Source organism: Lygodium microphyllum, chromosome 2, assembly GCF_053477565.2.
Source record: "Lygodium microphyllum isolate KBCC chromosome 2, Lygodium_microphyllum_v1.1.10, whole genome shotgun sequence".
In the NCBI taxonomy this organism is placed as follows: domain Eukaryota; kingdom Viridiplantae; phylum Streptophyta; class Polypodiopsida; order Schizaeales; family Lygodiaceae; genus Lygodium; species Lygodium microphyllum.
Genome location: NC_141136.1, coordinates 40,883,956 through 40,910,152, shown reverse-complemented (window position 1 = coordinate 40,910,152; position 26,197 = coordinate 40,883,956). Strand labels below are relative to the sequence as shown.

Here is a 26,197-nt window from a genome sequence, read left to right as displayed (position 1 = left end):
CTAGTTGTAGCACCAACATAAAAAAGTTACCACCCTTGAGGTTAAGGTGGGGTGTTGTCAATTCCATTAAAGGATCCAAGGAGTGTGATGTGACAAAAAGAAATTAACAATATGATGAATGTGATGTTCATCAAAACTATTTGCATGGATGAAATATGGATCTCATGGAAAGAAATTATAATAATAAAAAATAGAAGTTCATTCTATTCTTTAGATTTTAATGTATGTTATCTTACTACAAAAACGTCATAGATACACATTGAATAAACGTTACAATTAGTTTTATTGATCCTCTCACATCTTGATCCAACTTGATCCAGATGCTAACATCAAGGTTGTGCACATCATAATCCAACTTGAACAAGGTAAGTGGGATGAGTGTGGTTCCTTATGAAATTGGATACATTGTGTTATGTATTGCCAACTTGCAAGGCCCGGAAAATGGAGATGGACAAGTGGTTGATGTCTAAGGTTTTGTAACCAAAATGGCTACAAAAGGGAACATGCTTAAGCTGCATGAACTCTTATTCTCTTGCCTATGTTTATGTGCCAGGACTTAAAGGCTTGAAGGAGCATCTCATGTTATCTATGCATAGTGTCTTGAGCATCTCATGTCATCTATGCATAGTGTCTGCCGATGGTTGGTGAAAACACAGTAAATGCTCTTGAAAGCACCTTTTCTCAAGGTGTCTCCTTTTGGTGTTGAAAACATGGTAAAGTCTTGAGAGCATCTTCTCTCAAGGTGTCTCTTTGATGGTGGTAAGAAACAAAATCAACAAAGGCTTGTCAAGAGCATCTTCTCTTATGGCATTGAGCAAGGGGGGGCATAATCATGCCCTTAGTCTCTTTTTTTTGGTGATGCTTCTCACAAGATGGGAGGGCAGCTCCGGGAGGGCCAGGGAAGTGGGAGGGGGGAGAGCTAGAGGAGTGAGGGGTAGGGAAGGAGTGATCAGAGCTTCGAGAGGGGTACTGAGGGGTAGTAAGGGAGAAGACGGGGTGGTAGAGGAGAGCTTGAAGGCGTCTTCATCACCACCACCACCACCACCATCATCATCATCATCATCATCATCTTCTTCTTCTTCTTCACCATCATCGTCATCAGCTTCTTCTGATAATGATGATGACGATGATACTGTGATTATCAGCCATTACAATATCAGCATTGGCGCTCTGGTGGAGGTGGACTCAAGCGTCCATGGGTCTGTGGTGAGAGACGCCTTGGAGCTCGCCCTGCAAGACGTGAATAGGGCCTCTCTGCGCACCGCCAACAATAACGCCACCCTGCAGCTCTCCCTTCTCATCTACGACACCAGGAATGACGCCTTCCAGACAACCGCTGCAGGCAATCGATCCATCTCTCTCTCAAAATATACAGATTCTTATCTTAATATAGATTACTGTGTGTTCTCCCTGTCCTAACTACATATTATAAACGCAAACGCTTATAGATATGGAAATGTATATATAATCTCAGTAGCCATGCCACTCTCGGCTCTTGAGATCCTCTCTCTCTCTCTCTCGCTCTCTCTCTCTCTCTCATTGTCCTCTTCTCTGAGGCCAAAATTTACATCTCTTATATACGTGCTATATACAAGCAACAAGCATACATATTGTATATTTACATGCATATACATCCATGCAAGGTATGTGTGATATACATATATGCATGTTTGTATATAGGGGTGTGTGTGTGTGTACATATGTGTACACATATATTTGTGTGTATTTTTTGTAATATTTGTATATACACAACCACAATTTTGACACAGAGAAACTTTTTACTCACCACCTACATCTTGATGGATAATAGATTTCTATGTGTATCTTATCAACAAGCAAGTTTCTATAGTGCACACACATATCCATTGAATTGGAAGAAAATAATTCATAACTTCAAGATAGTCAAGTTGTAAAATGTAAGATTGTATTGTTTGTCTTGAAAGATCTTATTCGATCTCCTAAATCAACTATATGTTATGAGTGAAGCATTTTTCTTAAAAGATGTGGCATGTTTTCATCGCACATATATTTTTTCTAACAACTTCTGACATGCTTTCATCCAGCAATGGAACTCTTAAAGCAAGAGGTGGTCGCAATAATTGGGCCTGCATCCACTACAGGGTCACATTTCATTTCACATATGAGCACAACTCTTCAAGTGCCCCTCATCTCGTATGGAGCTACTGATCCGGCCCTCTCTGAACACCAATATCCTTTCTTCATGAGACTCTCTCATAATGACATTTATCAAATGAAAGCAATAGCAGAGCTAATCAAGTATTATGGATGGAGAACAGTGGTAGCTTTGTATAGTGATGATGACTATGGAGCAAATGGGATCACTGCCTTGGAGGATGCATTGATGCAACAAGAAGTTTCTAGAAGGTTCCTAAGGGAAAGATTGGCACCAGATATCAGTAAAGATGGTATTGGAAGCATACTCTCAAGGTTGGCCATGATGGAGTCACGAATATTTGTGGTGCATGCACAACCTGAAATTGGGCTCAAAGTTTTTGCTGAAGCAGAGTACCTAGGCATGATTAACATTGGCTTTGTTTGGATAACCACAGACTTGCTCACAACTACTATAAGAGCTCTGCAAGCTCATGACATTAGGGTTGTGAAATCAACACAAGGGCTACTAGGAGTTCAAAGATACACACCCCAATCACCTCAATTGACCAATCTTTTAAAGAAATGGATTGAGTATTCCTCAAGTGTAAATGAACTCAATGTGTATGCTATGTGTGCATATGATGCAATGTGGTTTGTTGCACAAGCAATCACAAGTCATTTAAACAAGGGGGGTAGCTTCAATTTTAATAAGCAAGAGGTTCTCCCAAAAAATGAAGGCGGTGCCTCCTCACTCGTAGAGCTAAGAGTTCTCAAAGAAGGTGCAAGCTTCAGGAATCAACTCATACAAACAACTCTTAATGGCACAACAGGATGGATTGAGCTAGATAAAAAAGGAGACCTACAATTTCTATCTTTCGAGATAGTTAATGTGGTGGGTAGGGGTCTACGAGCAATTGGATATTGGGCAAATGATGGTGGCATCTCTGCTTTTCCACCAGACTTTAACAATTTTGCAGTGTAAGAAAATGAAGGGTCCTTTTACTCTCTATACTTAGCTCTTAAGTTTTGGTTTTCTGCTTTTTGCATGTATTTTGAATTTTTGTTAGGACCTTATTGCTTCAAGACTTCATCCAAAAGTGAAAAACCAAGAGAATCTTCACTATTTGCACTTAATATGATTCTAAGAATGAATATGTGTCCTATAATTTTTAACTCATTTAACACTACTTGATGTTTTGGTAGAAGTTGGAAGCTTTCCACTAACTTGCCAATATATTTTCATGCTTTGTAGTGTGCCAACCAGTAGTGCACTTGTTGATATGCAACAATTAACAAGAAAAGTTGCACCACCAACAAAACTTCCTGATGTAATTTGGCCAGGAGGAACCATCCAAGTTCCACGAGGGTGGGTTATTCCACAAAATGGAAGGCCTTTGATAATAGGTGTGCCTAGGAAGGCTGGATATAAAGAGCTCATTAGGCAAACCACAGACTCTAACAACGTTACAACATTCCATGGCTTTTGCATCAACGTATTTGAGGCAGCCATCCAATACCTTCCATATGCTGTCACTTACCAGTTTGTTTCTTATGGAAGTGGGAAGGCAACGCCAGATTACGATGATTTGATACTTAAGCTAGCTAACAAGGTATGTGAATTGACTATGTGCCACATACACTTTAGCCTAAGATACCAATTTATTTGATTTTCACAATTTATTGCTTCCATAGTGGTACATGATCCCATCATAAGAATGATAGCATAAAGAAGCATGCTACATTATCTTTAATATGCAAAATGGTGAGACTGTTTATAGTTTCATATATCCCATTAACAAAAGTAAGTATATAACAATGTAAATAGTAGAGATATCATTTGCAACATAGTAGATCTCATTACAAACATTGTAGAATTTGCAAATATGATGCTTCACAAATAAAAGTTGCACTTCCATTAAACCGTCAAAACACTAGTATAATTGGAAACAAGTGTAAAATGGGTGAGATCAATGTGGATGACACAAATGAAGTGATGTGGACATGAATTGAGATACAAGATTCCTTGTTTTGGAAGTTTAATAGCTTCATTTTGTTGTGATTCAATACCAAAATAGATTGAATAGCTTAAGGGATAAACCATCATGGTGGAATGTGTGGTAGTAAAGCACAATCTTAATGAGTTATGAAGGATTTATACTATAAGCTAAAGGCTTGCAGAAGCATTATTAATGAAAATGCTCATCTATTAAATAATGGAATCAATTACCTACACATGAATGATCATGAAAATAAGAGCTCTCAAAAATAGTAAAATAGTATAGCATTTCACTCTTTAAATCCAACAAGAATAGAGCGTTTCTTAGTCTACAATGATTTTTGTTCTTGAACCATCAGGTAGACTTTCGCTTACTTTGGACTCTAGTTTTCTATCACCAATCCTTATGTAATGGATCTCTTTTTTATGTTACCTTTAACAAAGCTATAGTCTTGTTTCTTCTTAGACTAAGAAATTAGTTAGCAGCTTTGATCTTCTCCTTGCAACCTCATTACAAGTTGGAACTTCTTATTGAAGTCCATGCACCAAACATAGGCAAACTAAACAAGAGAATTCTAATTAACATGCTAGCTTTGACTATCAAACTCTAAATGATTGATTATACTTAGGTTTAGAGTTTGATTGAATTAATTTGACTTAGGAAACACAAATGTTCAAAAAAAGTCTTTAAACTTCCAATCTCTATTATTAATAGTGTCACCAAGAAGTTCGCACAATCAATTTACTTGCTTTATAAGTAGCCATACTAGCTTGAGTGTCTAAATGCCAATTCTAATCATTATGAATTGGTCTCTCATTGCGAGTCTATAAAAACACTACCAAATAAAATCATGAGCGCATTGAGCCTTGGGTAGCTTCATGAGACACATCCAAAGAAATAAGATGCTATCTATTTGATGGGATCTTTAATGGATATCATAAGTTTCCTATCATAGGAACTTGATTATTTAAATCATAATATTTTATGAGCCACTAAACTAATTTTCAAGCAATGTATTTTGCTCATTACACTATGCTTGGATTCCCTTTTCATTGCACACAAAATGCCTTGGTACATGGAATGAATAACATGATGCTTACCCTTCTTATACCTTTACCAAATGCCATACCTACATGATGTCTCTTCTCATTGGTTGGCTTATCAATTGATTAATTTTATCTTCCTCAAATACTATTTGAAAACTAGCACCATGTAGATAGTGACACCATTTCTTCAAAGCATGCACAAGGACATAAAGAACTTCATTTCAATCAAGTGTGCCCTCCATGGGCACACATGTTTACCAATTTCTTTCCATTTTTAGCTTTGATCTTAGCATTATATAAATATGGAAATATGAGTGGGTGAAATTCAATACTCTCATGTCCTTAATAAAAACTTATACAACTCAAGGGGGAAAAATGTATATTATTAAGGTTTTTACTATTGGCCTTGAAATTTTATTTTGTGAATGTGATGTTGTATAGGCCCAATTCCACATAATTTTCCTCATAACTCTCATAGAAATAAATGTGTATAGGACTACTTTGATTTGGGATGAACATCCACAAAAGTATGTATTGAGGCACTGTGAATGAGCATCTAGTTGTATGACCAATGAGCCCATCAACAGACATTTTCAAAAGGCTTAGTGTTATTTTCTTTAGGAGCAACACCTTATATGAGAAGAACTTTATTAAAGGTTCTCAATCCCAAAAATCTGAAGAAATTGCTCAAAAAGTGATAATAGTTCATCAAGGTCCTATAGATTACATTTTAGTTTAGAATTTATTTTTTCAATAACATGTAGACAAGATAAGCTAAAGGTGGCTCAAATGAGCATTAGAAAAAGCTAGCATTTTTGTAACACACTTTCATTGCTATGGCCATGGGGACAAAAAATGTGAGCTTTATCCTAATCAAAGCACTAAATACCATGGGAGATGCAAAGCGCATTTTTTTGCTAGGCAACAACCCACTCTTATTGTGGCTCTCCAATTTGTCTAACATGCCAAGAGCTTTGCACCGACTTTTCTCAATTACTAAAGGAACTCAAACATACTTAGGAACCACATACTTAGAGCTACTCTAAAGCGATAGACATTTACAACAATAAGAGGTTTATTTCCATGGCCTTGAATATATACATGAATCCTTGACATTTATTTCTTGCGATGCTTATTGGGCCCCAAATGGAAAGAAGGCATGAATGTGAAGCTTTCACAAGACACATGATAATTGTTGTTTGAAGGTTCCACATGCTTTGAAGTAGTGTTGTATGACATTTATTTCTTGTGATGCTTATTGGGCCCCAAATGGAAAGAAGGCATGAATGTGAAGCTTGACACATGATAATTATTGTTTGAAGGTTCCACATGCTTTGAAGTAGTGTTGTATGAATCTCTTATTGAGATAAACAAGTATTGAAGCGACCTACATAAAAGGGTGTTATAAAAAACTAGATGGTTGTGAAAATATTTTAATAAACAAATACCTAGTAGAAAGAAGAGTATGTGTTGAATTATCATCTTTTGAAAGACCATCTTATTGAAGGAGGTGGGAAATGCTAAGATCACAAGTCCTTGATCTTGCAACGGAGTACTCATGGACATTACCATTGTCCAAACATAGCAATTGTGATATGTGCCCTTCAAGTGGAAATTTTTTATTGCATTTTGTGTTAAAGGCTTAAAAGGACTTCAAAGCTTCCAAGGCACCACCTCAATAGTTGAAGATAATTAAATAAAAGGTTTTTCCTTGAATGTGTGTTAGAGATAGAAACCAATGAATATATTGGACGTGCACAGATAGGCGACTCGAAGTTGCAACTAGAACGACACATACATGCACATACTTTGACACTTAGGTACATAACTTGCATGCATGAGTACAGGATGTGAATTGCTATTTCACTTCTACAATAGAAAGCTTAATAATAACTAGGAAGCTCTTTGTTTTGAAATGAGTTTATCTAACCATTACTTGTATCTATGGTCAAAACATCCTCTACCTTCAATAAGCTTGTGAAGCTAGCATATAATGTTACCTTGGTATGCCCTTGTGATTACACCACCTTGTTTTCATTTGGAGACATTCCTTGGGTTTTGCTTATTCACCATAAGGCCTAAATGATACGAGCGGTTTTGACCCTCATGCCTCATGGTATTCATGCACCTTGCCAGCCGAGACAAAACAATCCTCTACTTCCAATTCCTTCAATATATATCCCTTAAGTAGAAACAAACTCACTCTAGTAGGTATTTTGATCTATAATCTGGTTGCTTATAGATGAGCAAAATTCACAAGTTTGAAGAACCACACCGCCTGAAGGCTGAAACAATGGAAAATTTGCAAACATAGGTGATATAAAAAAAGATCAGCATGTGCATAATGCTTGTGAATCCAATTCATATGATGTGAAAGGAGAGCCTTCATTTATGTACCTTCATAGAGCAGACATTGATCCTCATATGGTATGTGCACAGCATAGACTTACTGAATGATGTTCAGGAATTTGATGCAGTAGTGGGGGATGCAACCATCACCAAGAAGAGGCTGGATTTGGTGGATTTCACACAGCCCTACATAGAGTCTGGCATGGAGATCATTGTGCCATGGAAGAGCAAAAGGCCCAACAATGAATGGGCATTCCTGCAGCCCTTCACACCTGCACTCTGGTGCACAACAGGGTCCTTCTTCTTGTTCACAGGTGCTGTCATCTGGATGCTAGAGCACAAACTCAACCGGGCCTTCCGTGGTCGTCCTCAAAAGCAGTTCATCACTTCTCTCTGGTAAGATCTGTTTTCTGCAATTCACAAAGAACTGAAAGTGTGTCAGATGGCAGAATAATTATTGCCCTCATCATAATAAGGTATTTGTAGGATACCCAGTCATTCTTTACTTTTAAACCTAGTTTATGGATTGTTAGGTTATGGGCACGTGCTCAGAACTTTCTTCTTTATGAGATGCAAAAAGTCTAAACTGACCATTTTGTAAACTATTGATTGTTGGGATGACACACTCAACAATCTACCTATTGGATTTCAAGAGAGACAATGCTTAATTATTGGAGGAAAAGTGGCACAATCACATAGACATTGCCTTCCATAAAAGGGAATATGAAGTAGAATCAGTTCATTCTAAGGAACTGTGTGGTTACCTTGAGCGTTTAGCCACCCCCAATTGGTAGCCTAGTGCTTAGGACTTGTTCATTATCACGAGTTTGTGCATTCAAGTTGCTCTTATGTGGTGGATAATGATACGCACGTGGTCACCATGTTCTTCACAGTTTTACACAGCACTTGTCCTCTTCAGTAGACTTACATTGCAGTTAGTGTTTTAGGACCAGAAGTTCTTCTATCATTGTGCTCCTGCATATGCATCAAGATTCAAGGGGATGGTGCATGGTGGGTCCTATGTTGTTGCAACTCGGGAATTGACTAAAATGGCTGAAATGGACATGCCAAAGATGAACCTCAACAACTAGCAATAGCATTAATGGACAAGGAAGGCAGCAATTTAACGAGGATAGCAGTTGGTAAAGTTGATAGGACACCACTGCGGGCTTCCTATAAATAGGCCAATAAATAATGAATGCAAGGATTGATAAGCCATAACATTGGCTGACCATGGAACTTGTGGCTTGGCCAGCCTGCAAGAAGGTTTGACCTGAAGTGCTTCTTGGGACCCCACCCCCTATCATCCTCATTTTATTTATTCTCATTAGTTGCAGCTTAGAAGACATAGACACGTCTGCTAACACCCCCTCCAACTTGGATGTGGTGGAAAGCCGAAGAAGATGAAATGGATGGGTGCAGCAATGAAAACATGCCGAGGAGGATCCTTCACAATGGAAGGGGAATGGAGCTAATAGAATCCTCTCTCTTGCCAACTGGTTGCAAGAATGGCTCTTGAGGTAGAATCCTCAACAAAGACAGCCTGCATGGTAAAGACAAAATCAGGTATTGAGTTGGATAAGGCTATGAACAGAGAGGAGATGGAAACCGAAGTCTGGAAAACGGAGGACTTCCGGTATTGAGCTCAAAGATTGATGGTAAAAAACAATGACAATATGCCAACACTACAAATAGGCACCAATGAAACATTCACCTGTGGTGATTGTACCCTCTTGAGGAGGGAGATCCTGGAGCCGATCACCCTGATGAGTCATATGACTCATAGTATTGCTATCAATGAGCCAAGGATTCTTTGAATATCAGAGAGTCGAAGGACAATCCTCCATCTAGTGTATGTGAATGAATGTTGACATTATTAAAGTGATGAGAGTAGAGGTGGATGTGGAAGTAGGCTTTGTTGCTCCTCTCTTTGCACTTGGACAAAGGTGAGGATACTTCTTCCAGCACTTCTTCTCAGGATGTGAGGTCTTCCCATAGTGTGGACGCTTGGGATATCCTTCATGCTTCCCTTTTGTGTCTGAATCAGAGCTGGAAGATGACTCCAATTTCTTCATTTTCTTCTTTCCTCTCTTCTTCTTGAATTGTCCTTTGCTCAATAAAGATGCTGCCAAAGGATGACTTTGTGCATTGCCTCTGTGAGAATTTCTCTTGTGGCACGCATCCTGCTCAAGCACCATAGAGACTAACTCATCTCATGTGATGGAATCCCATGTATAGAAGGTAAGAAGACTCATAGAGGAGACATCATAATTCGGTGATGGGATATCTGACAAAATCGTGACTGCTAGGTTCTCTAGAGTCACAATCCTCCCTAGGGATGCAAGCTTATCCCAAATCTCTTTCATTTGGTCGATTTGGTCCTTCATTTTAGGGGAATTCGCAACAAAGAGATGTCATAGCTCCAACTCGAGGCTCATTCAATGTCTAAATGTTTGAACTTGGTAAAGCGATGCCAACTTGGTCTAGACCTTTATGGCGGTGCAGATGTGTCTTACATGCACATGCACAGAATTTGTACAACTCAAGAAGGGAAAAGAGCAAGCTCTAGTATTGAGCTGATCCCACAAAGCTGGCAAGTGCGCAATCATTCCAACATGGGGATCCATGGGAGACAAACTATTAAGGTCAAAGGTATAGAGGATGCACTCAACTTTGCATGACTAGACGGAGTAGTTGGTCCCATCCAACTTTTCTGAAGCTGGGAGTGAGGGTAGGATAGACACCTAAACAGGTGGTGCCATGATTTCCAATCATGAACTGATGGCCACGGAAAAGGGAATAGGGATAGAATGATAAGAAGGTGGTCAGGAGTTTATCCAGTCACAGTCTGCTTATCGATCTGCATAATGGCCTCTTTCATGATATGGGCAATCTTCATGACCATCCTCACAGTCAAGGTGTTTGGAACGCCAATCTTCGTGGTCTCAGTCGTCACTTTGGTGGTCCTCACAGTCCAATCCACTGATCCTGCAAATTGTACTGGTCTGCCATAGATATCATTCTGAAACATGCACCAAATAAAAAAGTTGAATGGACGATGAAACTGCTGTTTATGATGTCATCATCCCTCCATGATGTTGCCTGACTGTAGAACATTTGAAAAGATGATGACAATAGCAAAGACAGGCAGTAGGGTAGCTGGCTGTTCAAAATGCAGAGGAAAGGGGGTAGGCTGCAGACGTAAGGGTAAGGAGAATGCTGTCAATGATAAAACACAGCACCAGAGGCTCTTTGGTGATGAAAAACACAGCCCTGCTGGGCTAAACACAGTCTTCTGATGGGTTGCCACAGCAATAGACAGCAAGGTTGGAAGATGATACTCCACTTCAGTCACATCCAATCTCTCAAGTTGGCGAATAATACCATGTGAGCATGCAAAAAGAACGTGAACACAGAGTGAGAAGAGAAGATGGAGACAAGATGAACATAGTATAAATGTGAAGGGAGAAGCCATGAGTGGAAGCACGCGAGTGTAAGCAAGAGCTATGGTGGAAGAAGCAAGAGAGCCAGAGCAAGAGACACAAGATGTGGGAACTCCAATAGTCGCAATGTGTGACTGGCCTTCCCTCATTCAAATGTCACTGAAAGAAGAAATAATTAAGTGACAGTGATGGCTCCTGCCACCTGAAATGTACATGTGTGCGGGTAGTGTTAGTGTAATGAATACATGAGCAGTTAGGCATAGACACCTTTACACCCAACAACCTCTCGCTTAAAGGCGAATGTGCCCCTATTCAAATGTCACTGAAAGAATAAAGAATGAAGTGATAGTGATGGGCGCTCTCGCCACATGTAGTATACATATGTGCTGGTACTATCAGTATAATGAATACATGAGTGGCTAGGCATAGATACCTTTACACCTAACAACCTCCCACTTAAAGGCGAATGTGTCGCTATTGAGGAGAGAACAAGAAAAAAAAAATGACAAAGTACAAATGTACATAAAGTGTAACAGAATCAAGAAAGACGTCATCTCATCCAACTCCCATCAACTTCCTAAGTCAAAATGCTCCGTTGAGAGGCTTTTAGTGAGCACAACATCCCAATGCCGCTTGCCAAGTGTAGCCATGTAACATGCCACAACTCCCACTGCAAATGCTATGTCAGGATAAATTGCCCATTGTGGAGACATAAGGGATCTTAGCTATCTTGGCCTTTTACTTATCAAACTACAGACAATCGGCCTAACTAACCTTCATATAAGGAGGTAAAGGATAGTCAATAGGTTTAATATCTTACATATAAAACTGCTCAAGGACCTTTTGGATGTACTCCTACATGACAAGTAAAGGAGCTCTTGAGAGAAATTCTACGTGATACGCATTCCAAGAATATGCAAGGCCTATCCCATGTCCTTCATCTCAAAGCTCTTTTTGAGTTGGCCTTTTAAGGCATCCAGCTCATCATGAGCACTTCTAGCAATCAGCATATCATCAACATAGAGTACCAAAATCATAAGGCTACTATCATGGACCTTCTTTGTGTATAAACACGGATTCATATCAATGTGGATATATCTTTGAGAATGCATGAAAGTATCGAACTTGTGGTACCATTCCCTAGGTGCCGGCTTAAGGCCATAAAGGCTCTTTCTTAACTTACACAATAGGTGTTCCTTGTCTTTTTTCTCAAAGTCCTTGGACTATTGCATACAAATCTCATAATGCAAGTTCCCATGTAAGAAAGCCGTTTTGACATCCATCTGATAGAGGTCTAGATCTAGTTGTGCAACCAAAGCCAATACCAAGTGTAGGGTAGTCATCTTGACTACAAGAGAGAGGACCTTATTGAAGTGAACACCATGCTTGTGCTTAAAACCCTTAGCAACGAATCTGGCCTTATGGGTTGACTTGGGATGTCTAGAGATACTTTTCAACTTATATACCCACTTCCATAGCAAAGCACGCTTTCCACTAGATAAAGGAACCAAATTCCACATATGATTTTTTTGCAGTAAGTCATACTCTGACTGTATGGCCCTCTCCCAAGAGTGACTATCATCTTTACACATGGTCTCATTATAGATAAGAGGCTCACCAACATCTGTTACCATAACATAATCCATAGAGGACGCAAACCGATCAAATTGACTTCTATCTTTAGTAGACGGCTGCAAAAAAGGCTATGGGACCTATACATCCTATCTAACATTAGGGTCATGGGCCATTGGAGCATCAGTTGCTGCAAGCTGTCTAGTTGGTTGCACAATAACAAGAGGCTCCTCTTGAAATATCACCGTTGTTGGGTTTCCTCACTTACGCCTCACTTACACCTACTCTCACATAGGAGTGTCAGTGATCAGTAGGACACTGGGGCACTTTTTACTCTTGGTAGGAGAGGTTTTTCTTCAGACTTATGGTATTATTTTGTATGTGCTTATGTCACACACTTACGGGCACTTATCGTGTTCAGGTGTGAACACCCCTTACAACCCTAAGGTTTAAGGGTTATACTTTGTACTTTTAGCTTACACTCTTTTAGTCTATTGCATTGAATGTCATGCTTCACTCACACTCTCTCTACTAATTTCTGTGCTGAGCCTCGATCCTGCCTTCATCTCACATTTGGTATCAAAGCTCAGGTTCTGCTTAGCTGAAGCTTAGGTTTTCCTCAACTCCGCTCAGCCTCCGAGGAGCTTCTTGCTCAGTCCCAACACAGACCTTTAGGTTTGCCATAGCAACTACCAATCCGTTAGTAGGTCGCCCTGCACCTGCCAGGCCTCTTATACGCTAGCTGCACACCACATCAGAATATCAGTTGCAACTATAGCTCTGCTAGCTGCGACACTTGGTACATGCGATGCTCTATAGCCTCTCTGTAGTCTATGCGTGAGTCATCCCTGTCCTGGTTGCGCTGCCCGTCAGTCATACTACTTGCGACGTCGAGCCTGTCTCTTGCAGCTCCTGCTTACCAGGGATAATGCTGCCCGCCCCTGCAGCTCGTTTATACTCCTGCCACCCCTCACCAGTGACGCCTGCCTATTGAACGCTGCTCGCCCGTTTGTTTGAAGCGCTGCCTCTGATATTGCCTGCAACCTGACCAGCGTCCGCCCTCTCCATGGCCACCGTCTAGCCCATGCGTCCGTTAGCACCACGCTGACCACCCCTCTGACCTGACACCATCTGCCTATGGTCAGCGACAGCCCGTCATTACTAAGGTTTTTTTTTTTAATCACCTTTTTTATTCTAGAATTAATATCTGGAAGAGGAGGTTTCTACCCACGTAGACACAGAACAGAGAATATGTGTCCGGGACACGGTGGATGCAAATTTTTGGGCACATTCATAAAAAATTTTGGGGCTTTTATGTTTTTTGAGGACATTGGCACATATACTACAATTACAGTCATTGATAGACTATTTTGAACAAATCTGGGGTAAGAAATTTTGGGGATTTTGCTGATACAGTGTTGCTGAATACTGATTTCACATTGGACTGCATGCATTAAAGATAGTTTTGACAGAGTGCACCTCTATATACTAATTGTAGAAAGTTATTTCTGGCAATTTCTGAAAATTTTCAAATTTCCAGTATGGTCCTGCTTGGACATTACTCTTTTGCTTCTTTTGGTAAGAGATTATCATGGCAAATTAGGGAGGAGATGTCTTCACTTATGTATCCAAGGAGGACAGATTGGATGGAAACAACTATTTACTTTGGTCCTTCTTGATGAAGAATGTGTTTGTGGTGAAAAAATTTTGGGATTATGTCAGTGGAGAAGAAGCCAGACCTGGAGTTGTGACTCCAACTACTCCTCCTCCAGGAGGACATGCACAACGGGCACCTTAGTCTGCTCCATTACAGCCACTTTCCCAAAGAACAACAGCTCAAAAAGCATGGGATACGCGGGATGCACATGCTTTGTCGCTGATTGCATTGGCAGTTCAGCGGTCAATAATCGCCCATATTCGTTCAGCAGCTTCTTCACGAGAAGCTTGGCTAACTTTGGAGCAAATGTTTGCAGGCAAGAATGAGACTCACATCTCTTTCTTAAAGAAAGAGCTAGAGACATTGAAAATGGATGAGGGTGATTCTATTCAGGATCACTTGAACAAAATTCAAGACTTGCGAGAGCAACTCATGAATGTTGATGAGTACTATTCAGATGCACAGATGATATGTACCACTTTGAACTCATTACCTCCTTCGTACTTGGCATTTCATACAGCCTTAAATCTCACCATGAGGATTGCCGCACAGCCAATCACTTTTCTTTAGCTAGTAAGTTTGCTTCTAGTGGAGGAGCAAACAAGAAGAAATAGTGGTGTGGATGCCATAGCCTCTGAGTAGGCTTTTATGGCTAGACAGAAAGGCAAAGGCAGCCAAGTAAAGAATGCTCCGCAGAGTTCTGGGACTTTTGGCACATCACAGGCAAGTAAAAAACAAGGGGGCATGCAAGCCAAAAAGGGAAAATGCCATTATTGCAAGAAGCCAGGCCACTACATCAGTGAGTGTAAGAAGTGAATCGCCAAGGAGGAAAAGGAGTCAAGAATGTATGTTTCTGATGCTCCTTCCACTGCTTACTGAGTCCGCGTCCTTTGTTATTGCAGACAGGGACTATTGCTTTTACACATGCAGTTATGACACTTCTTGGGCTGATTGAGCATTTATCTCTATTGAGGATGCATGCACTTGGTTTTTTGACAGTGGTGCTTCTAGGCATATTACATCTCGCAGAGATTTATTGCTTCTGTTGGTGGAGCTCCAGTTGGCAAGTTTGTACAGTGTGCCAACAATGCATCATACTCTGTTAGAGGTATTGGAGAGATTGTGCTCACAGCCATTGATGGCTCTATTCTCCGCCTACAGGATGCTTTATTTGTGCCAGGATAAAGAAGAATCTGCTCTCTATTTCTTCTTTGGTACGTTGTGGATTGCAGGTCACATTTGATGATGACAAATGCATGGTGAGAGGCAAAGAACACATGACTTTGGTCTTGACAAGCACTTTATGTCATGGGTTATACGAGTTGGATGCTCTTTTAGTTGATCAGTCAGCGTACTTGGCATCCACTCTTACTCCTGCTATGATACAGGCAGAGTTATGGCATGCTAGGATGGGGCATGTGAACTTTGGCAACTTGATGCTCTTACAACATACACAGATGCTAGATGGATTACCTCTACTGGAGAGACCTCCTGAGCACTTGTGCAAAGGATGTATTTTGGGAAAAATGCATCGTTTTTCATTTCCCCATGATGTTGCTTTTAGAGCAATAGCTATGTTGCAATTAGTGCACTCAGATGTATGTGGTCCTATGTAGACAGTCATTGTGAGGATGTTACTATTTTGTGACTTTTATTGATAACTTTACTCGATTTTGCTGGGTCTACTCTTTGGTCAAAGAGTCAAAAGTGTATGATGCATTCTTGGCTTTTATTGCAGTTGTTGAAAACCAGTCTGGTTGTAAAATTAAGACTCTCCGTTTGGACCGAGGGGGGGAATACATATCCTCTATGCTGAAATCTTTTTTGAAGTAGAAGGGCATTGTCCATTAGTATACTACTACTTATACTCTACGTCACAATGGGGTTGCAAAGAGGAAGAATCGTTCACTCATGGAGATGGCCAGATGTATGTTGAAAGCAAAGAGCTTGCTACACAGTTTTTGGATGGAAGCCATCATGTGTGCTTGCCATGTTTTGAACAAATACCCCACCAAAGCATTGAAGAAAATTACACCTTTTGAGGCTTGGAACAGCCGGAAACCTTTTGTTGGACACTTTCATACCTTTGGGTGCCTTGCATATGTACACATTCCACAGATACTCAGAAAAAAGTTGGATAACAAGGTTGTCAAATGCATTTTTGTGGGATATAGTAGTGAGAGCAAAGGCTATAGACTCTATGATCCTATTTCTAAAAAGGTGTTTGTTAGTAGGGATACACTATTTGATGAAAAATCAAAATTGTCCTTGGTTACTTTAGACACATGTTAGGCTGCCTGTGATGTATTTGAAGGGCTGCTGCCCATTACATTTGGTAATTCAGCTGGAGTTTCAGCAAGTGAACTCAATGTTCAGGCAGCTGCTTCTTTGGAAAATGCAGAAAATTAGCCATTGGTTGATCTGAATACTCAGCAAAGTGTTGAAACTGAAATTCAGCAAGAGCTTATGCACAATCAGGAGGCAAGACAAATGCCTAGATGGTATTTACAAACTATGAAAGATAGTCATCTGGATGCATCCATGGCTGGTTGTACTAGAAGGCAAGCTCGTATGCATGATACTGTACATACCATGGAGTTTGTTATGGCAGCAAGCACACTTGATGATGAGGAGTCTAAATGTTTTAAGGATGCACAATAGAGTGTGCATTGGATGGCAGTAATGCAAGCTGAATTGGATTCTATCACTAAGAATCAAACATGGGATTTGGTGTCTTTGCCCTTTGGGAAGAAAGCCATTGGAACAAAATGGGTCTACAAGCTAAAACGGAATGCAAATGGATCCATTGACAAATATAAGGCAAGGCTTGTAGCTAAAGGTTATGCATAGAAGAAAGACATTGACTATGAGAATACTTTTGCTCCTACTTCCCGCATGACGACTATCAGGTCTATGGTTGCTTTGGCTGCTCATTATGGATGGACTATGCATCAATTGGATATTAAAACTGCATTTTTACATGGAAAACTTCATGAGGAAGTATATGTATAGCAGCCCATTGGTTTTGCAGTTGAAGGATCGGAACACTTGGTTTGCAAGCTAAAGAAAGCTTTATATGGTTTGAAACAAGCTCCTAGAGCTTGGTATGCAAAAATAGATGCTTTTTTGCTTAGCCAAGGGTTCATAAATAGCTCATCTGAGTCTACTCTTTACGTATATAAAGAGGGGGGATCCATGCTGATCATTTGTCTTTATGTTGATGATCTCTTGCTTACAGGGACACATGCTAATCAGATTTTAGTATTTAAACAAAATTTACGGCAAACTTTTGACATGTTAGACTTGGGGTCTTTGCATTATTACTTGGGCATTCAGTTCATACATGATGCTAGAGGTATTGGTTTATCACAGTCAAGATACATTGGTAAACTTCTTGAGAAGTTTAACTTACAAGATTGCAAGCCAGTCTGTACACCAATGGAACCCGGACTTAAGCTGTCATTACATGATGACAATGATTTGTTTGATATACACACATATGCTCCAGCAGTTGGATGTCTTATTTACCTATGCAACACTAGGCCGGACATACAGTTTACAATTTCAGCCCTAAGCAGATATATACATTAGCCACGCATGTCACATTGGCAAGTTGTTAAGCGTGTCTTCCGTTACTTGCAGGGTACCAGATCTCTTGGATTGCTTTATGCCAAGGGGGAACCAGTGCAGTTACATGCTTACAGTGATTCTGATTGAACTGGTGATTATGATTCACGTCACTCCACTAGCGGCAATTATTTCTTTCTTGGCTCGTCTTGCATATCTTGGCTTAGCAAGAAACAATCCACTGTTGCCACATCATCATGTGAAGTTGAATACAAGGCAGCTTTCACTACCACAATTGAATGCGTATGGATTAAACGCTTGCTAGCTGATCTAGATGTATCTGTTACGGAGTCTGCTCCTTTGTTCACTGACAGTCAGAGTGTCATTGCAGTTCAGTGGCACGGAACCTAGTGTTTCATGCACGCACGAAACACATTGAGATACATTATCAATTTGTCAGAGAGAGGCTACATGCAGGTGATATCAGCCTTGTCTATTATCCTACCACCAGTAATGTGGCAGACATCTTCACCAAAGCTCTTCCTCGTGACAAATTTGAAGCATTTTGCAATGCTTTAAATTTGTTCTCCTTTGGCGGCAGATGATCCTTGTACTCTTGATTACTCCTTACTCTAGGGAAGTATGTTGGGTTTCCTCACTTACGTCTCACTTACGCCTATACTCACATAGGAGTGTTAGTGATCAGTAGGACACTGGGGCACTTTTTACTCTCGGTAGGATAGGTTTTTCCCCCAGACTTATGGTATTATTTCATATGTGCTTATGTCACACACTTATAGGCACTTATCGTGTTCGGGTGTGAATATCCCTTACAACCCTAAGGTTCAAGGGTTGTACTTTGTACTTTCAGCTTATACTCTTTCAGTCTATTGTATTGGGTGTCATGCTTCACTCTCACACTGTCTACTGATTTCTGTGCTGAGCTTCGATCCTGCCTTTATCTCACAACTGTGTGTACCTCAATGATGTGCTCAGGTTGCATAGGCATTTTCTCTTCATGGAAAATAATATTATGGCTACAAATTACCTTTTGAGCCTACAGATCCCATAGGTGATAGCCCATCTCACTCACATCTCCATAACCAAGAAAGATGCATTTCATGGACTTTGGATCTAGCTTATTGTGCTTGTCCTTGGGAATAGGGTAAAAAGGCTCACAACCAAAGACATCCAAATGAGCATATGATGGAGGTTTTCCAAACCATACCTCCTTAGTAACTTGATAGTCAAGAGCAGTGCATGAAAATCAATTAATCAAATGTACGGCAATAGTAATTGTTCAGCCCAAAAGTTCTATGGTAAGTGTGCTTGGCTAAGCATACTATGAACTCGTTTTTGAATTGTTCTATTCATGCGCTCTGCCATACCATTTTGGGATGGGATGTACAGGGCAGTCAAATTGAAACGCTTAATACCCCTCTCATCACAAAAATACTCAAAGGCTTCAGATACATACTCGCCCCCCTTGTCAGATCATAGGCATTTCAGTCTATACCTGGACTGGTTCTCAACAAAAGTAAGCCGACACTGAAATGTAGACCTTATGTGAGTAATCATCAATGAAAGTAACAAAATACTTTGTACCACCTAACTACTTTCAAGGCATAGGTCCACAAATATCAGAGTGAGCAAGAGCCAGAGGCTCACCCATATGCATAGTGCCAGATTTCTTATGCAAACTGTGGATTTGTTGCCTGCCATAAAGCCAGTGATCACAAGAATCAAAACACTTATAGTCGAGAGGTAGAAGATACTGCAAACAGGTAAGTATTTTCATTTCCTTTAATGATATGCGCCCAAGGTGACGATGCCATAAGAATACATGTGGTACTGCAGCCGCTACCAAAACACGGTCGATAGACTCAGATACAAGTAAGGGATAAAGAGTGCTAGACTTGGCACCTTGTGCCAGGATAAGATTTCCACGGGCAAGCTTTCATGAGGAATCACCAAAAGATATAACATAACTTACATCATCCAACTGTCCGGCCAAAAGTAGGCTTTTAGTCAAAGCAGAAACATGGTGTACATTATATATAATAAACATATTGCTTGAAGGAAACTGCAGCTGGACATCTCCAATACCAATAATATCCAATGCCAAGTCATTACCCAATCTGATAGATCCTATCATGTTGCGATAGAAGTGGAACCACTCTCATTGAGGGGTGACATAAAATGAATCCCTTGAATCAATCAACCAACACTAAGCATAGGTAGATGAGACATCAGTGAATTGCGAAATATCAAGAGAAAAAGCTGCAAGTATATAGTCATCATCAAAATCAATTTGCATGACATTAATCTCTTCAATTATACAAAGTAAGCATACTGCTTGAAGAAAACTACAGTTGGATATCTCCAATACCAACAATATCCAATGCCAAGTCATTACCTAATTTGATAGATCCTATCATGCTGCGATAGGAGTGAAACCACTCTCTTTGAGGGGTGACATAAAATGAAGTCCCTATATCAATCAACCAACACTGAGTATAGGTAGAAAAGGCATTAGTCAATTACGAAACATCAAGAGAAGAAGCCGTAGATTTATAGTCATCATCAGAATCAGTCTACGCGACATTAATCTCTTCAATCTTGACACTGGACTTGTAAGAGACAATGTTGCAAACATCATTCTTTTCTTGCTCTTTGCTCTTTTCCTTTTCCTTGTGCTTATTATCAGGCATTTTATGGCAGTATGGCCGAATATGACCCTGCTTCCCACAATAATGACAAGTCAATGCGGATGTATGGCCACGGGACTTACTACAAGACCACATGATTGGGAACAAGACTTTTGAGAGTCTCTCCTGTAGTGGTCATTACTGCTCTTACCATTATTGCCTCTGACTCTATCAAAGCATGAGAACTACGGGAAGCATCAACATTCTTTCAGTTAACCTCTTTATTCAAGAGCACACCCTCTACATGTGCAATTTCAGCCCATCAACAGGCATATTTACACACATAGCAATACAGAATGTGTCCCATGACTCAAGCAATGTAATTGGCAAGAACAAGGGAGGAAGATTGTCCTTAAATGCAATTCCGTGTGAAGACACACGAATAGAAGCAAAAGCTATGGTGGAAGAAGTAAGAGAGCAAGAGCAAGAGACATAGTATGTGGGAAGTTCAATAGTCACAATGTGTGACCGGCCTTCCCTTATTCAAATGTCACTGAAAGAGTAAAGAATGAAGTGATAGTGATAGGTGCTGGCCACCACCAGTGTATAGGTGTAACAACCACAATGTGTGACCAGCCTTCCCTTATTCAAATGTCACTAAGAGAATAAAGAATGAAGTGACATTGATGGGTATGCGCCACCGGCAGTGTACAGGTGTGCGGATGCTGTTAATGTAATTAATACATTGGCGGTTAGGCATAGGTGCCTTCACCCCCAACAAAATGAAAATCTGACCGAATATGGAGTACACAAGGCTGCGAGTGACTGTCAGACCCTTCATGTGGTGGAGATGCATCAATGAAGGAACCAGATGGAGGCAGGTGATGATTATGCATTGAAAAAGGATTTAGCACCTATAGACCAATGACATATTACTAATCAAGTGAAACATTTAGAAAAGAAAGTTGATTGACATCAGATCTCACTTTACTTACAGAAATCTATTTAATCACAGTTAGGACTAGTCTCTCACATTTGCTAAGGATGATCAAGCAGAGAGTACTCTAAGATAATATAATGGAAGGACAAAAGAAAGGATTTACATACTGATGTACCATATATATCTAAAACATTGGCAAATTTGTCAAGTTGTTTAGGAATAGTACTAGACTGGAGATGCTGGATGGCCCTTGGTGGAGATCAAAGGATCATTTCTTTGTGTAAGATCAGGGACTAATTCCTTTTATGTTCTATGTGCTGGAAGCGATGGTTTCCTGACAAGACTGGGATTTGCTATGGCTCTCAGCACTGCAGATCTAAGCAGCTTTGCTTTGTAAACCTGTGGAAGTTCCTGTCCTTTGTCTTCCTTTTCATTGATGCAAGTCTTAATCAGCTTTTAGCTTTGGTACTCCAATCTGTTTTAGGTTATTAGCCAGTATCAACTTGTGACATGAATAGCATGGATACATGTTTTTAAAGCTGAACAATCAATCTCAAGCTCATTGTTGTTGGTTTTGTGTCACAGGTTTATCTTTTCAACTCTCTTCTTTGCTCAAAGTAATTTCCATATATCACTCATGTCAAAACATTCCATTGTTATTCTGATTTGAAATCTCAGGTTATTATTTTTTGGAGTACTGTTGTAATGTGATACCTGTTTGCAGGGGAGAAAACAAAGACTGTGCTTGGAAGAGCTGTTCTCATCATCTGGTTATTTGTGGTACTCATCATCACCTCGAGCTACACTGCAAGTTTAACCTCAATTCTCACAGTGCGACAACTCTCTCCTTCTATGCTAGGCATTGCCAGTTTGCTTTCAAGTGATGTACCAATTGGCCATCAAGCAGGTTCTTTTATTAGAGATTATCTTCTTGAACTTGGAGTTAAACCAGAGAGACTCATGCCTTTAAGCTCAAAGGCAACATATGCAAAAGCTTTGAAGATGGGGCCTGATAATGGTGGTGTTGCAGCTATCGTTGATGAGCTTCCTTATGTTCAGTTGTTTTTAGCTTCTGATCACAATAATCTATTCACAACTGCTGGACAAGAGTTCACCAAAAGTGGTTGGGCATTTGTGAGTGCTTATTCTCTATACCTTTTCTCCTTTGCTGGAAATTTGGGTATCTGCATAACATTATTTTCATTTGGCATGACAAACTTCAAAAAATATTGAGAAGGGTTTCTAGTTTTTCAGTGAGATTCATTGCATTATGTCCCAGTCAAGTATAATCACATCATGATTGAAGAGGGCACCAGCTAAGTTACTCCACGTTGATTTTCAAGATAGAGTTTTAAAGAGCCAGGAAGACAAATTCATTTGAGTTAACTCTCTAGACTGTTTCACATGGAAATGGCTTATTTTGCAAGCTCTCTGTATGGGTTAATTCTGGTCTCTTGCAAGAAGAGCTCATTTAGTGGTGAGAACTATTAAGAGCTTAACATTCACGATGTGCTGCTGTACCACATGTGATTAAATGGAAGAAGGTGATAAAATCCGAAATATGAAGAAAATCATCTCTCTCCTCCTCATGCATTCAGAGTCACCATGCAGTCTCTCCCATGTACCATGGAGTGTGAATAATCTGTTCAAAATCTTAGAGGAGCACTCTCCTGATGATCCTCATATCCACACGTGGGGTTTCTGCCCGTAACCCATGCTATTTTCCTCCAAGTCATCATCATACTCTCACTAGTCCCACGGAAGACCATCTTAAGGGCTCTGCTCTACACATTGTGAACTCTCAGTCCTGTAGGCAGCGTCTCAATGTCTCTTTTGGCTCCCCACATCTCATCCAATTGCCATCTTGACTTGAAATCTTCCTCTTTGAGGTTTAGACTTTGACTCTCATAGACCTACAGCATGTGAAGCAAGAAAAATGATCTTCAGATCAAAACAACTCAACCATGTTGTGCGATATGAACCTTATCATTTTTTGTTACCTTGACAATTACAGTTTCTTAGTATATAATGAATATAACAGGACAGAGAAACGACGTGTGAAGCTGTAACTTCATACCACATATCAGTAAAGGTTTGTCCAGTTTCTCCCTTCTCAAATCACAAAACAAGAGGCAATCAATCATTGGGTAATCAAATTGCACTTTCAGAAAAGTCTTTATGCAATGTTACCATCCGGGCTCGTGTATATTTTAGTTCAGAAGGCCTCGTCATTGCCAGTTACTAAATTGTTGAGCTTTCCCATCTATGCCTTCAGTAAGCAAAGGATCCTACCCAAGTGCTAAATACTTACAATCCTAACACTATATTCATGCATGCACAAATGGAGAGCAGAAATTATGTATTAGGTCTCTGGTCTGATACTTTCAGAGATGTTCACTAGACCTAGACATAATAGGACCATTGAGTTCCTCCATATTTGTGGAGTTCTTATGTTACATAATGGAAAATAAGGCTGGACTGATTAATTTTGTTTTTTTTGCTGTTGACTGCCTAATTTAGAAGCTGTGGTCATGATGAATCGTATGCCTTGAAAACAGCAGAGAAGACGATACTTGGATGTCAGTGAGGTTAATAATGTTGTGTCATGTGGACTTGATTGTCAGAACTACTTTTGTCAAAGAGGGTTGTCTTCTGTTGAAAAGTGACACCAGTGGGTACCCCTGCTTCACTCTGAATATGCAGAAACAGAAGTGGATTTCGTTTTTCCAGACTTAAGCCTCCTTGATGGGCTAGTCCTACCTGAGGGCATCTTGTTTGTTAGTGCTAATTCATGTGCTTGAGTACAGATTGATGTGTTTTAAGGCTCTCTATGGAGTCAAAACAGTTTTATAGGTGGTCGTGCTTGCACATTGTAGGATGCGGTTCTGAATATCATAAGATATGTGTGTGCTTGGTATACTAGGGGCTTGGCCAGTTTGTTAAGCATTTTTGAGCAGAAGACACTACCAACTTTTCCAAACTCTAAATCTGTGATAACCCAGTTTCTCAGGGCCCTAGTCTATGGAATCCTGGTCCTTGTAAGTTGCTAGCAGCCTCTTTATCTTAGTGGCCTTATCAACTCAATTAACTAATATGCTGTGATCGTAGATACCCTCTGTATAGTGTTGAATTTCCACGTTTTAATTTTGTTTGTTCGAGCTGCTTGATGTTTCTGTGCTGCTAATGGCTACAGAACTATAAGCTTATAATTAGAGTAGGAGCAGTCAACAATTTGAACTAGAGCCTGATGAAATGTTTTGTCCCTAACTTATGGCAGTTGGGCAAGATATATGCTGCTCTAATGTCACATTGTTTAGCATTATTTTTTATCTTCATGAATTTGCCTGCATGGCATTCTATCAATATGTGAAGTTGGGTTTTCCTGGATGATGCCTTTCATAGGAACTGAAATTGTTTGGTGTTGAACAGTGTGTGTCATGGCCAGCTGAAGTAGACCTTGGTTTCTAGAAAAAAGAAAGAGTTTACGATTAGGCTTATGGCAAAGTTTCCATTATATATTGGAACAGAAAAGACTCAGAAAATGTTGCATTCAGCCAGTCTCTGCAATTCTAAAATACCTGCATGGATCATACGTACTAATGTTTGTTCCTCCAAATTGTAGGCACGCTTCTTTTCGAAGTTTCAATCTAGAATTCAGTTTTATCCTTGTTATAGAAATCGCTAAGATTTTTTATGATTGTTGACTTGAACTTTGATGAATGCACCTCCATATTCCAAGTACCAAGTATGCCAATTGCGTAGCACAGTAGTACTCTCAGTCATAGACGACATAAAATGCAGTAGCATGTCTAAGAAGGGTGATTTGCTAAGCTCTATCAATGGCAGTGTATCTTAATGTGGCGATAATATATGTCTGCTTTGTATCTTCTTCATCCGAAGTCCAGAAGGATGAGCCCAACTCAACTGTCTGATTTCAGGCATTCCAAAAGAATTCTCAACTGACTGATGATGTATCAGAGGCCATACTTCGAATGTCAGAGAATGGTGAGCTTCAGAAGATTCACAACCTATGGTTCAACATAAAAGAAACTGTTGCCCAAGCTACTACAGTAGACTCCAGTGAGCTTGATCTTCGTACTTTTTCTGGGCTTTTCATGGTGTCCGGTTTGGCCTCGACCTTCTGCATTCTTGTGTACTTGATGCGCCTGTTGTGGGCATTCAGACGTTCATGGAATCCCCCCAGTATATCTGCTTCCTCTTCCCTGTCTGGAAGCGCACAGTTTTTGAAATCATTTGCCTCTTATTTTGATGAACCATCTAGGTGTGGCAGTACTGCCAGCAGGGAGAGAGAGGAGATAGCTCTCAGTCACGATTTGGAGATAACCCCGGTTTCTTCTTTAGAGAGGGAGGTATGATTTAAAAATCTTATGCAGCTAGATAAAAATTAAGTGTATAGCTGTTTATCTCTTGAAGAGCCCACTTGCCACATAGGCCTTTTATAAGTGGTATCTCATGGAAATGTGCCATCAAGCCACATCAAGCAGTGACATGCCAGTGTTGATATTTCAGCTACTCCTTTGTCTTATCAGAAAAAACCAGCTTGACAAAAGCAAGTGTAAATATTTGCCGCATCTTGACTTCATATAATTGTACAATACTAATTTTACTTGTAAGAGTCTTATCTACAGTTCGTAGGGGTTGTTGTTTCTGTGGAACAATGAAAGCTTGTGCTTTGTTGTCTGCATAAATAAGTGATCCAAGCTTAAAGGTTTACAAACTTTTCCAAGTACCACACAAGTCCCAAATTGTGATTTCATGGAGCTTTGTAATGGTTGGATGTGTAATGGTAGTTTTGGACTTATTCTAGCTTCCAAAGTCCAGTGAAGGGAACAATCCAATTTC

At 40.0% G+C, this 26,197-nt stretch overlaps 1 protein-coding gene across 1 annotated transcript; it reads left to right on the top strand.

Moving 5' to 3' along the window:
• Positions 1-494: 494 nt before the first annotated feature.
• Positions 495-25,976, top strand: LOC148039652 (glutamate receptor 3.6-like). Its single transcript, XM_087692419.1, has 7 exons — positions 495-1,342; positions 2,064-3,093; positions 3,368-3,725; positions 7,623-7,903; positions 21,920-21,951; positions 22,059-22,468; positions 25,273-25,976. The coding sequence occupies exons 1-7, from the start codon at positions 754-756 to the stop codon at positions 25,708-25,710; spliced, it is 3,138 nt and encodes a 1,045-aa protein (XP_087548545.1). The 5' UTR covers positions 495-753; the 3' UTR covers positions 25,711-25,976.
• Positions 25,977-26,197: the final 221 nt, after the last annotated feature.